The sequence below is a fragment of the Microcebus murinus genome, chromosome 11 (assembly GCF_040939455.1).
Source record: "Microcebus murinus isolate Inina chromosome 11, M.murinus_Inina_mat1.0, whole genome shotgun sequence".
NCBI lineage: Eukaryota > Metazoa > Chordata > Mammalia > Primates > Cheirogaleidae > Microcebus > Microcebus murinus.
The window spans coordinates 58,575,792-58,590,339 of NC_134114.1; the positions used below are offsets into that span (position 1 = coordinate 58,575,792).

A 14,548-nucleotide genomic window follows, 5' to 3' on the forward strand; every position below is an offset into this window, starting at 1 on the left:
CTATTCAGCTATAAGAAACAACGGTGATATAGCACCTCTTGTATTTTCCTGATAGAGCTGGAACCCATTCTATTAAGTAAAGTATCCCAAGAATGGAAAAATAAGCACCACATGTACTCACCAGCAAATTGGTATTAACTAATTAACACCTAAGTGCACCTATAGGAATAACATTTAGCAGGTGTTGGGCAGGTGGGGGGAAGGGATGGGTATATACATACGTAATGAGTGCGATGCACACCGTCTGGGAGATGGACACTCTTGAAGCTCTGACTCGAGGGAGAAGGGGGACATGGGCAATATACGGAACCTTAACATTTGTACCCCCATAATATGCTGAAAAAAATAAATAAATAAATAAAAAAGAAAAGAAAAAACTAAAGACAGCTGTCATTTGGGGGGCTCAGGACTGTCCCTGGGGAAGTGTGGTGGGTCATCTCACAGGCAGGGCCCAGAGCCCTCAATCACTGATGACACGCATGGGTCACCTGAGAAGTCTCTTGGCTAATTCTTTCTTTTTGGTAAAATTGCTCTGAAAATCCCTATCTTCAGGACTAGAGATCACTAAGATTATTGACCTGAGGAGGTTTTTACTTCATTTCAAGAACATGAGTATGGAACTGTCAGACTGAAGGAGCAGGACGGGGGTGGAGGGAGGCGGGACGTTTCAGAGCAGCTCTGTGGGGCCGGTTCTCTTCACGCCCAGGGATGAAGTCTTGGGCAGGCCCAGGGTATTTTCTGATAACTCCAAAATAATATAAAGTTCTCTGGTCACATTTTCCTCTCAGACAGTTTGGTGATTGATACGTCCAGCCTCAGACAGACTCATTGGAAGTGAAAGCTTCTCCGGTCCCTGGCTGGCGACTGCTGCAGGGAAGGACAGGGGCCAGCTGCCCCTCTGTCCCTGGCTGTCCTCGCCAGCTTCCTGGGCGCTCTGGCTTTTCCATGTGGGGACCCCTCTGGCATGGGTTTCCTCTGTGTGTGGCTGGTGGTGAACGCTCAGCCTCTGGGGATGCTCCCCTGTGTTTGCGGGCGCCCCTCTGTTGGTAGCGACTGCCCATCAAATGCGAGAACGCATCTCATCTGCCCAGCCTCCCGAGACCCCCAGCCCCCTGGCACTGGGTGGGACTGCAGCCTCTTTGTGCTGCGGCTCCTCTTTCCTCTGGGCTGCCCTCCTCGATGCCCTTCAGCTGGCTCTAAGACAAGCCCAGCTTGGCTTTCTCAGGTGTGGCCAACTTCTGTTCCTTTTGATTTGCCCTTGGTGGGAGTGTTTCTTCCCAAATGCAGCACTCTCTGCTTTTAGCCTCCAGGCAGGCAGCTGCAGACATTAGCCTTCACACCAGCTTGGGAGAACACAGAACTTCTCTGAGCAAACTCTTGGAGCCCTTCTTACCAGCTTGAGGTCAGGAAAACACCCTTCCCTCTTCCCCAAAGTATGTAGGGGGCCAGGTAGTGGGGTGGGGGACTTATTGCACATAATTCCCTAGGAAGAAATCTTCTATAATCTGCAAGAGTTTGGTCATTTCAAATTTAACCCTTTTATGGCTTTGAATGAGTGGCGATCAGAACCATTTTTAGCCACCTCCTTTCCAAGTCTGGCATGGTGCTTCAGTACTTCCGCTTGTCACATGGGCATTGGTTGTGTTTGTTGTCTTGAGGCAGCAGCCAAAACTGAAGCACAAAGTTCTATTTCAATGTTTGTTTACATTGGAACGCCATTATGTGTAATATGATTCTTAGATACAAAATATGGACTGCTCCTGTCACTTGTCGTGGGGCCAGTGGAGTGGAAAGGGTCTCCAAAGGCATTTGTCACTTCACATTAGTTACAAATGGAGATGTTCCCCCTATACCCTCCTCCCATGCCCCCGCCCCTGCCCTCACTGAGCTAGTTTACCTATTTGATAACCTGTTTGTATTTTCTTTGCAGTATTCAACAACTCTCCCTACCCTGCCTCATTCCCTTCTTTCCTTCCTTTACCAGTTTCAGAAATTTCACTTTCTAGTTGGCAAAGAATTTTAATCATGTGTTTATGAAAAATTTTATCAAATATATTTTCTGCATCAAATGAGATGATATCATATTGTTTTCTCCTTTAATTCATTAGTAGAAAATATTACATTATTAAATATCTTATATTTAGCCATACACTTACATTTTTAGATTAACTTGATTTGGCTTAGATGTCTTTTAAAATATACATTGCTGGATTTGATTTGACAATATTTTGGTAAAAATATTTGCATCTATATGCATGAATGAGCTTGGCTTGTGATCTTTCTTTTTTGAACTCTCTTTGCCCAGTTTTGGAATCCATGATTCACAAGCTCTGTAAAATGTGTTGGAGAGCATTCCTGCTTTATCTGCTCCCTGTTTGTGTAAGGCTGGACACATCTGTTCATTGAATATTTGGTAGAACTTACAAGTAGAACTGTCTGGACTCAAAGGGATTCTTTAATCAGCTGGTTTAAAAAACTAGGTTTTTAATTTTTTAATGGTTTTTAGTTTATTTTGGTTTTCTATTTCCCTTAGAGTTAATTTTGGCAGGCTATAGTTTTCTTGGAAAGTGCCCATATCATCTCTTTTCAAAGTTACTAGCATAAATACAACTTTTTGGTGTTGTCAATCCTCTATTTTATCTTTGTTTTCTATTTTTGTTAACTTCTGTTATTGTTTTCATAATTATATCTTTCATAATAATGTCCTGTATTGGTGACCTCCAAGACTGTGTCCGGGTTTGATGATTTGCCAGGATGACTTACAGGACTCAAAATATAGTTGTACTCATGACTTTGGTTTATTGTAGCAAAAGAATGCAAAGCAAAATCAGCAAAGAGAAAAGGCACATGAGGGACAAAGTCCAGAGGAAACTAGGCACTGACTTCCCAGTGTAGTCACATGGGACATATTTAATTTTTCCAGCAACAAGTTGTGACAACATAGATAAAATTGTTGTCCACCAAGGAAGCTCAGTAGAGACTCAGCGCCCACAGTTTTTATTGGTGGCTGGTCACGTAGGCATCATCTGCCTAATCTGTACCCAAATTCCAGATACCCAGGAGGAAAGCAGGTGTTCAGCAGAAACCATAGTGTCTGCACAGTTTAGGCACAGTGAGCCATTCTTATCAGGGAATGGCGGGAACCTTCCCAGAATCCATGTTCAAAATCCAAATGTCAGCCAAGGGTTAAGCTTGCAAGCAGGCCTTTCTAAGGGTAGTAGTCTCAGGCCTGCTACTTTAATGCTTTTCTGCACACTTCCTGAACTGAATACTTTAGTTCATTAATTTTTTTCTCTTTCTTTTTTAAAATGAGCATCTAATATTATGTATTTTCCTCTTAGAACTGCTCTACTGGCATTCCACATGTTTGGTATGTAGTATTTTCATAGTAAAAAGTATTTTTGATGTTTTTCATTATAATTTATTCTGTGACCAATGAATGATTTAGAATTGGTGTGGCTGTTGTGTGTATATGTGTGTGTGTTTATTGCCAAAAGATAGAGCGTTTAACGTTATGCTTTTGTAACTCATTTCTAATTGAATTCCGTTGTGGTTAGAGAACATGGTCTGTATGACATGGAGTCTCTAAATGTTGCCTTATGGTCTTTTGTGTGTATTTAATTTTTATAAATATTGTTCATGTACTTGAGAAGTATTTGTAGCTAGCAATGATTATGTATAAGGTGCTGTATAGTCCTTAAGTTAAAATGTATTATACATATCTTCTATATTCCTTGCTTTTTCTTTGTTTTTTTGGTTACTATGAGAGAATCATGTTAAAATATATAATGATGCACTTTTAATTTTTTCCATTTGGTTCTGTCAGTTTTTTGCTTTCTGTATTTTAATGCTATATTAGGTGTGTACAAGTTTAGAACTGCTATGCTTTCTAATGAATTGAATCTTTTGCTGATATAGTGACCCTCTTTATCACTAATTATACATTTAGCATTATAGTCCAGTTTTATCTTGTGGTTTGTGTTTACTTATTATATCTATTCTATCATTTTATTTTTAATGTTCTCTTTTTATATTTTAAGTATATCCCCTTTAAACCACTTTTATAGTAACTCAATTTTTAATTGTATTTTTGAAATAATTTTAAGCTTACTGAAAAGTTGTAAGAACCAATATACAGTTAAAAATTGAGTTATTGTAAAAGTAATACAACTATGGAGCCTGTAAATATTAGGAACTCTATTAATACAACTTACCATATGAATAGGCTAAAGGAGAAAAATCACATGATTATATTTACATATTAAGGATATTATTCCTTTTATTCAAATTGCATATATTTTCCCAGTTTGTCCTCTGTCTTTATGCATTGCTTATAGTAGTTTTGTTATGCACAAGTTTCTTATTTTTATGTAATCAGGTTGTTAGTCTTAATGTCTCTGGATTTTGAGTAGGACAATTTTTCCTACTCAGAGGTGTAGTGGCATTCACCCATGGGAAAAAAAATAGTGGTATGGTTTAATTTTGTGCATTAAAATTTTGGTTATTTTTGGAAATCATTCTGGTGTCTGGTGGATTTGGGGCAGAGTTTTTCTAATCTCTATTACACAGAGGTGGTAACCTTTCAGTGTCCTGGTGTTATGCGTGGGTCTTAGCTCCAACCTGGTTCCCTGCACAGGCCCAAGGCCATATGTTCCAACCACCCACGCCCCCCGCCCCCCATGTCAGAACTCCATCTCTTAGCTGCCAGCGGCCTTGTACATTACCCCTTGGTTCCCATGCTTTTTGCTATGGCCTTGCCTTTCACCTTTGTTTCTAGCATTTGAGGATTCATTCTTTTTCCCCCACTTAAGTTTGTCTATGTATGTTTGGCCCGGTTCTGAACTTGCCCTTAGCTCGGTGTGCTACTTTGCCCCAGATTGATTCACAATGACTAGGAAATTGGAGGGGACAGGAACTAAGGAGCTAGGAAATGAAATGAAGTAGAGATGAGCATCTACTCTGGTAGTGCTATTCGTTTTTCTGGCTCTAACAGTTTGTTTTAAAGCATTTTAGAACTCTGTAGGCTAGAGCAGAGTTTCAGATGTCCCGTCCCCATTCAATAGAACTTAAAAATTTCTGAGACTGTATTGATCGTCATGAGCTACTGGTTATATTGTTATTCGTGAATGTTGGCCAAGTGCGATGCATCTTTAACTCAGACATTTGTAACTTTGTCTAATTCAAAGCAGATACTAAATCAAATATACATGTGTAGTTCTGTGTATTTTACATGAAAATTTTCCACATTTTAACTTGGATTATTCCAAGATCTTTTTTATTAAACAAAACTTCTGTCTTGTAATTGTGGTCCAAGGACTCTGCTTATCGTTGCAGAGTTCTCTGTTTCACGTCTATGTGGCAACATGGAGCGGTTTAGTGGCCCAGTGTGAGTTTGGAAGTCTGAGTTTGGGTTATATGATTACTTCTGTTCTGAAATCCTCATGAGAACCTTGGGAAACCATTTACAAATTTTTATTTTTATATTAACAATATAAATTTGACCTTTTTTTGGTGCACGGTTTTATGAATTTAAACACGTTTGGATTTGTGCAACCTCTGTAATCAGGATGCGCAACTGTTCCGTGATGGCCCAAACTCACTCATGCTATCCTTTTCTAATTACACACCCTGTCCCCAGGCCCTAGAAACCACTGACCTCTTCTCTGTCACTATTTCAAGAGTGGCCATACAAAAGGAATCACCCAGTATATAACCTCTTGAGACTGGCTTCTTTATTTAACATGATGCTCTTGAGAGGCATCCAAGTTGTTGAGTTTATGAAGAGTTTGTTCCTTTTCATTGCTGAGTAGTATTCCATTGTTTGGATGTACTACCAGCTATCTGCTCACCTACTAAAGGATATTTGGGTTGTTTCCAGTTTTTGGTGATTATGAATAAAGCTCATTTGTATGAGAGAAATTGTTTTATTGCTGATAAATTAGGTCTTTTCCCTTCTTGAGCCCAATTCTTTTTGTCAAACAATAACTTAGAATACACCTGTACCCAAAAGAAATTCTGATCATGTCTTAGCTCCCAGAATGGCAATTAGGCTTCCTTTCTCGAGTCAAGTATAATCTGTTGTAAGTGGCACCCTGGAATACTGTGTTGAATTTGAATTGTAAGGCCTACCTCTGGGAAAACATGCATAAGCAATTGGTGACATCTGCTAAGGTCTCAGGAGAGGCAAATGGCAGCAACTGGACTACATAATTATAGACATATTGCTTCTTGGAGTGGAGAATATATATTGAATAGAAAATATAATAGAGTTAGCCAGTGCAATGGTGTAGACTCGTGTGTCCCTGCAGCTCTCTATCACGTTCTCTATCACGTAAATATAATATTCACTTTGTCCGCATAGCCAAATTTGTGCAGTGTTGTTTTTTGTACTTGCATAAAAAGGGTATGGATTCCCTTTTACTGAGGGGTGTTAAGATTCAGTCTAGGGTATCTTCTAGGTGCAAAGTCATTGCCAACTGGACCAGGAGTGATACTGCATTTTGAAATATAATTTACATACTGCTGCTGCATTTCACAAACATACCCTTTGTAGGCAAATATTGTAGGCTGTTATACTTGAAAAATAAAACTAAACTTTTTGTGTTTGTTTTTCTTTACAGTATTACTTTACTGTTCTTTTTGGCCACGAAGGTCAGAAACCACTGGAGCTACGCTGTGAAGAGGAGCAGGACGGTAAAGAGTGGATGGAGGCCATTCACCAAGCCAGGTAAGGGCTCAAGCCATCCTGGGTGACACTTCATTGTCTGGGTCTTGCATTGGGGTTGTCACTGTTGGTGGTAGTTTTGGAAGAACTTTCAGTTCTAAGTTGGGTTTATCCTTGGTACCTCCTCCTTAGTAATGTGTGTGATGATTATTTAAGCTTTCTGTGGCTATATTCCAGCTAAGGATTAAAGGTAATAGATCTAATAATAATAATAATAAGTAGTAGTAGTAGTCAATTTGTGGATTTCTTCCTGTGTGCCAGGCACTATTTAGGGTGCTTCATAATTAAGGAATTTATTAAATATATTGACTCATCCTCTCAACAATTTGCAAGAGGGGTATTATAATTACCCCTTCTTCTACAGATAAAGAAACTGAGGACTGGAAAGCTAGTTTGCTTGCCTGAGGTCGCACAGCTAGCAAGTGGCAGAGCTGGGATATGGATGCAGACGAGCCCACATTTGTCAGCCTCGTCCTGTGCAGCCTGGTTATTGAGAAAAGTAATGACAGCCTCTACCTAGGGAAGTAGAAGTGTGGTTTGACTTCCTCCTAAGAAATACCAGGGAGGTGGAAAGGCATGCACAAGGTCTTAAATGGGAACGGGAAGTCTGAAAGAGATGCAAGAGAGACCCCTTTCTTATATTTTTCCTATTTGCTTCCTACATCTGGTCCATTTTTCTTCACTGCACTGCACATGGGCTACTTAGCAATGCAGGCTATTTTTTAATGTACTTCATGTGTGAGAATTCTGTTGCCTGAGCAGGACTGATGCACCTTGAGAATGGGACAGGGAATTGGGCCACAGTGGTTTCTGAAAGATGCACGTTGCTGATTGTGTAGCAGGTGAGCAGGAACTATTTCCAGTTTGATTATAATAAGAATGAGGCATTTGTTCTGAGTGAGTTCAGGCTGTTCTTTGAACCCTTAAAACTTTTTCTCCCAGGTTCTCCTCTCCCCTCCCCTCTCTCTTCAGCTACTTTCAGTTGAACACCTTCTCTGACAATCAGTGTGCTCAGTGCTTTACATACTTATCTTTTTTATTTTTTTTTGAGACAGAGTCTCACTCTGTTGCCCAGGCTAGAGTGCCGTGGCATCAGCCTAGCTCACAGCAACCTCAAACTCCTGGGCTCAAGCAATCCTTCTGCTTCAGTCTCCCGGGTACCTGGGATTACAGGCATGCGCCACCATGCCCGGCTAATTTTTTCTATATATATTTTTAGTTGTCCAGCTAATTTCTCTCTATTTTTTAGTAGAGATGGGGTCTCGCTCTTGCTCAGGCTGGTCTCAAACTCCTGAGCTCAAACAGTCCTCCCGCCTTGGCCTCCCAGAATGCTAGGATTACAGGCGTGAGCCACCACATCTGGCCATACTTATCTTTTTCAGCTTTTCACAACAATCCAGTAGGGTGTTCTTAACCCCATTTTACAGATGAGAAAGCAAAAATTCATGATGGTTAAACAGCTTGGCCAAGTTGTAGCCCAGAGCTGTTAAACTACAGAGCTGGGATTAGAACCCAGGTCAGTCTGACCCCAGAACTTTTAACCAGTGTTCCCTATTATACTTCTCTTCGTTATCTTCTCTTTTTCTCTTCAGTCTTTTCTTATTGTATGTCTTTTTCTCTTCCTCTATTCCAAGATGAAGGTGGATTAATGGGAAGTCAGGGTTGAGAGTAGAAGAGGTTATCTGCAAAATATTTCAGTTTCTTTTCTTTCTCCGGGAGGCACGGGGCTGGCAACCAAATGCTGCTCTCCCCACAGGATGGGTGCAGCCTGCCACAGACATAATGGTCGGGGCATGTTGTTCGGTCGCCTTTGCTCTGGGTTCTCTCTGTCTGAGGGTTTTGCTTCACACTTAGGACTAATGCAGAATGACTTGCTGTAGTAAGAAAGTCAGGTCTTCAAAGGTGAAAGAAGCATCGAGTTGGCAAGGTAGAGCCCTTAGGTCATTTCCAGACACAATCTTTGTGGCCACTTCTATTCCTTTATACCTGGGAGTTAAAATGAAGTACATCATTTGAAACATGCCTGTTACATACAGAGTGGAATAATAGACATTGGAGACTCCAAAAGGTGGGAAGGTGGCGGGGGGTGAGGGATGACAGATTATTTATTGGGTACATTGTACACTATTCAGGTGATGGTACACTAAAAGCCCAGATTTCACCACTATCCAATATATCCGGGCAACAGAATTGCACTTGTACTCTCCAAATGTATAAAAATAAAAAAATTTAAAACCCACCAAAACCCCACATGCCTGCTTGTCCATCTTCTTTCATTTCAGAAGAGCAGGTACCATCCATAGCCTAAACACTTTTGTAGTTTCCAAGCAAATATCTTGGTGAACCAAACACAAATAGTGTGAATTACTTTAAAGATGATTAGATTTCAAGTGAAAGATCTTTTTTCTATCTCGTGAAAACATTTTGTCATATCTATGGAAATGGGTCAGTAATTATTTGGTCTTGTATGACATATGATCAAAACCAGGGCATGTGTGATTTTGCAAAGAGACAGATTTTAGAAATCACTTAAGTGGTTTGGATGATAGAATGCTGAAAATTCTCTTCTCTTTTGGATTTGAGGATTTGGCTAACAATTGATCTTTTTTCTTGATGTCCTGAATTTTTGGCCTATTAGGTTTGTTTTTCCTTTGACTTGAGGCCTGGGATTGGGTTCTTTGATGACTTCTTTTACTGACTGCTTTATACTAGAGTTCTTATATTTGACTTATTGCATGGACATGCTTCTTAAATTTTTGTTTTCTAAACTAGGGAAGGCAATCACTTTTTCATTTAAGTTTTATTAAGTTGAGTTTTTGGTGTAAACTTGAATCTGTGAAATGTACCCTGATTTTGTTTATACAAAAGTCAGAAAGTTAATGAAGCTGATTCAGAGAAAGAATTGATCAGCCCTTTTTGCTTGGCATTGTGCTAGTAAAACACAATTAATTAGTTGTGGTTGGTTGACTAAACATTTCACCCTCAGAGGACAGTCTGATGGCATTAATTTGGTACTGCTGCCTTTTTAATATAAAAGTTTTAAATTCTTAGTAATTATAGGTTTATCGATCCCTCTTTTAAAAAGTTTGAACTTTTGATTAACTGATGAGTTAGCATGAAACTAGTTCTTTTTTGAGCTACAAATCCTCCTGCAGTTACTACTTAGAAACAAAGATTGCTCAGAACTGCCTCTCTTGGCCACTGCTGTTTTCCTGGGACAGCTTTTCAATAGCAGCCTGGGTGTGCTCTTTGTGTGCTGTGAGATTCACATTGCTCTTGTTGGCTTTCTAACTCAAAGCAGAATCTAATTGCCCCAGTTTGCCTTCAGAGGATCTTTGGGTCATTTTCTAGCATGTCCAATTGCATGTTTTTTCTTTTAGACGTGGCCCAGAAAAAAATCATTTTGGAATTAACATTCTTCATTTTGAGGTTTTGACCTGGTCCAGGAAGCTTGCTGTAATGTTTTGCATATCACTGGCCAAAATTACATTTCTAGAACACTGGCACATTTAGGATAGCATCACATCACATGTTCTGGCACCAGTGCAGGGGAAGCTGCTACAGGACTCAGTCTTGTTTCTGTCTGGATGAGTTGAGGCCAGAGCATTTTAACAGCAGTTGAGTCTATGCTTATTTCACAAATGGTTTGCTACGTGAGTATGGAGCTCTGGAAATTACCAATAACCTGTCATCTTTTGTTTGTTTTCTTGGTCATATCTGTCCACCTTAGTTGATTTAGTTATAGACATCAGGACAGTCAAAAACAGTGACCTGATTGATTGTGGGTCCTTAGGGCTTATTGACTGAAAAGACATCTTTGAAGGGTCTCACCTGCTGGAACACCAACCAGGCAATGTCTCTGCAGTTAGAAGACAGTCACGGCCTGGAAGAGGATCCAGGTGAACATCTTCCAAGGCTTCTCCCATCCTGGCCTAAGTCTCATGCCCACAGAACCTGGGCTATGATGGCCAGGAGGAGAGGGGGAGGGTATTCCAGAGGCACGAGGGGCAGACTTTGTGACTACCTGGATATGGACAGTATTAGACCAGTGTGGCATCTACCATATCTCTCAGGCCCCTAGTTTGGATGGGGTCATCACTGGGAGAAGAAACGACAAATGAGGGCAGGTTTGTGGGGCGAAGGTGGTGAGCGCTGACCAGGAAAGGTTCTGCAGGAAGCTGGAAGAATAGGATCAGTCGCTGAGAAGGGCCACCGGGGACTGGGGGATACTGAAGTGATCTTCCTTCCCCTTGGCACAGAGGGTATAAGGGAATGAGCATCCAGGGGTGACTAGAGATGTAAGGTGTGCCTGAGGAGAGAGCTGGTGTGGGTCTCTATCAAGGTGGGGGTCGGTGAAGGTTTGCGAGAACTTGGAGATGTTGAGAATATCGTGCCTGGTACAGAGTGAGGTCACATGCATGTAGCTTTGCTCACCCTGCAAGTGTGTGCCTTACACGTTCCGTGTTTGAGACTGTCCCACTGTCCTTTTCCTGTTTCCGCTATCTCCAGCTGAGACTCTGCTCAAACTCCCACCTCGATCCTCTTTCCCTCCCTCAGTGTGTGTCTCGTGCAGGTGGATCTTAGGCGTTCCTCTAAGGGCAGGGCATGCAAAGGAGAAAAGGAATGGGACACGTGCTTCTGTTTCATACAGCCACGTCAGATGGAGTTGGGCAAGGGCTTGACCTAACCCTTTCTTTCACCCTGTCAGTCCCCGACTGGATGAGCAGACAGACTTAATCCTCCAGTTCAATCTTTCAATTAAGCCCTATTCTCTTTTGCAGTGAAGAAAACTCTAATCCAGCCTCTTGGGTCTGCTTTTATCTAGAGTCCTTTTGATTACATGTGCCTGAGACAGCTGTTGTTCATTCTTTCTCTCCCCTCAACACACACACACACACACACACACACACACACACACACACACACACACACACAGTAACTGCATCAGACACCTAATGCTTGTAACCTCACTCTCTTTCCTTAGAGGCTTAATTTCCTTAGACAGAGGCTTAGATAGTATAAAAATCTGTACAGCACTGAAGGCCATCACCATGAATATCATCCTCATAAAATCAGCCCTTTGTAGAATATGGTTGGAGAAATCTCTTACAAATAAGAAAAGAGTGATTTCATAGAAGAGCTGAAAATGTTTCCTGTGTCACAGCAAAACTACAGGACTGGAAAATCAGAAATGGGCAGTGATGTTGTAGCCCGAAGCAATCCTAAAGCCATATTTTGCATTCTCCTTGAAACAGTAAGACTGTCACTACTTTAAAGCTGAAAACATGGATTTTGTTCTTTTGAGATATATTTTTTTTTTTGCTAAGAACTTCTCTGTCAGGGCTTTGCCTCCAGATTTGCCACAATGAAAGAGAATTCAACATTTTCTTTTCCCTTAGAGCCTCCAAAGTGCAACATGAGAGAGAGAGAGAGAAGGGCTAGTAGGCTTGTGAACTGTGAAAGATTCCACTCAATTTGATGGTTAAAACTTATTTTCCATAGGGAAAAGTTGGGCTTCAATTTTCAGTCTTTGTTAATACTTTTACCTGTCGGTTATCTTTCCTGCTCCTCGCAGTGTTCTTGCCTCCAGTGCTCGTCTTGCACCGTGAGCATCTTGGCGACATGGCGGTGCTTCCGCGTGTGCTCACCGGGCAGTGTTCTGTGCCACGTGTGCACCGTCTCACCCGCAGGAGGGAGCCGTCCTTGTGACTCCGTGCCCGCCCCAGGAGAACCGTCTCTGGTTCAAGGCCAGTCTCTACCTTGAGCCTTCCCTCTCTGGCTTCTTGCTCCATTAGGTATCCCATTTCTCCCCTGTATTTCCAGTCCATTTACTTCTCGTCCCTCAGCGTTTTCCCTGTAACGTTTGGATCTCCTGAAAACCTCTTCTGTCTTAAAACAAAAGTGAAAACCTTTCCTCGGTGCTAATGAGTATCTCCTCTTGCACATGCAGCCAGGCTTCTTGAAGAAATGGTTTGGTGGTTCTCCCCAGGTACGCAGACGGTGCCTGCTCTCTCTTTTCAGCTCTTTGTCGTGGGGTTTGTCCCTCTTTGTTGTGGGGTTTGTCCCTGCTCCACTGAATCTGTTGTCGCCTAGGTCATCAAAGACTTGCCAAAGCTTTTCTTTCCTTGTGTAATGTCAACTTTCTGTTTATAATTTAATACTTACTTTTGAATTTTACAAGTAATACATAAAATTAAGCTCTCAAAAAATGAAAAAGATCTACAGACTTTACCGCTCAAAAAGAAAAAAAAAAAAATGAAAAAGAAAAAGAAAATTCAGGCAATGCAAAAGTTATAGTTCCCAGTCACATCTCCTGCCCCCATTTCTCCAAGCCCACTTACTTCCTCAGAAGTATTTACTGGTAACAGTTCAGTGTGTATACTTCCAGATTTTTCTGTATATGTGTATATGGATAAATAGATATATAGAATGATTATATAACTGCAGATTCTTTTCATTATTCACATTGTTTTTCACATTTATACACTAATTTGGGATTTTTTTTAACATCCATATATAGACATCGAAGTCTTACCTCAAAATTCTCATCCCTTTGCGTCTATGTCATGACATCTCTCACTCCCAATTCTTCTACTCTTTGTTGATCTCTTCTTGTCCTGTTTCACTGCTCCTCATGTTCTGTCCTTTTCTCTAACGTGGCTGCTTGTGTAGGGCTTCGCTTTTGCTCCTTCTGTCTCCTCACCTGGGGTCCACTCCCAAGACCTAAGCCATGTAGACAGACCCACCCTTTCTCGATGTTTCTCTCTCTGTGAAATACCATGCCAAGTGCACAATGTACCTCTTTTATTTAATCATTGCCACAGCTCATGAAGTAGGTGGCACTGTCCCCACTGAACCTGAGTCTTAAAGAGAGAAAATAACCTCCCGAAGGTCACCAATCCAGTAAGTGGGGAATTCAAGTCCAGGTCAGCTAACTCCACAGCCCATGCCCTTCACCACCAAGATGTATGTTGCCTCCATTATATGCGGAAATCCACCAATATGTGTTTTCTTATAATGAGCCATGATACATATCATCTCCCTCAGGTGCTCAGAATTACTTGAGAGTCAGCAACTCCAAACCCAAACTATTTTTGTCTAAGCAGCTCTGTGTGCCTGTGCTCCTGTCCAGGGAATGGTCTCCTGTACACTCGGCCACTCAAGCCAGCAGGATGTCATCCTGCCCCCACCTCACCGCTCACGTCGGTCAGTTGCCAGTGTGGGTTCCACCCCGAACATGGCTGGTCTCCCCTCCCCTCCGTGGCCGCAGCGGTGTCCTGGTTCAGGCCGTAGATGCTGACTGCCCGGACTGTTGCTCAGCTGCCTCACCTGCCCCTCTTCCATGTCCGCTTCCTTCTGCTGCGTCCTCCACACGTTACCAGGGTGCCCTTTCTAAGAAGAACATCTGATCTGCTGAAAGAATTCTAGGGTTCTTTATTGCTTTTAGTTATTATATTCAGTTCACTTCTTATTGTAGAAAATTTTAAACATATGCAGGGGAAGAGAGCGTCCTCCATGTTGCTTTAAGAAAAGAAAATATTCATTCATTTCACTGATATTTATTAATTCTCTACCCAGTGCTAGGCTCTGCCCTGAGGTCTGGGACACAATGAGCCAGGCCAAGCAAGGCCCTCCAAGCTGATCTCTGTGCATTCCTCGTGCCACCCCTGCCCTTGTGTCCTGGGCTCCAGCTGGAGTGACCTCATGCAGGAATTTTAATGTGCTGGGATGTCGCTTCCAGTCTGACTCACACCAGTGCGTCTTGGTACCATCAGTCCTCCGCATCATCTACCCTGATCCTCTTCCTCTGCGTGAAGGAAGGCC

General features: G+C 41.8%; 1 protein-coding gene across 2 annotated transcripts in view; it reads left to right on the forward strand.

Annotated features, from left to right (window-relative positions):
• Nucleotides 1-14,548, forward strand: part of RASGRF2 (Ras protein specific guanine nucleotide releasing factor 2) — a 213,431-nt gene that overhangs the window by 51,796 nt on the left and 147,087 nt on the right. For both annotated transcript variants that reach the window (XM_012766816.2, XM_012766818.2), the window contains exon 2: nucleotides 6,621-6,727. In XM_012766816.2, coding sequence (XP_012622270.1) covers nucleotides 6,621-6,727 — 107 coding nt within the window. The remainder of the gene's footprint in view (nucleotides 1-6,620; nucleotides 6,728-14,548) is intronic.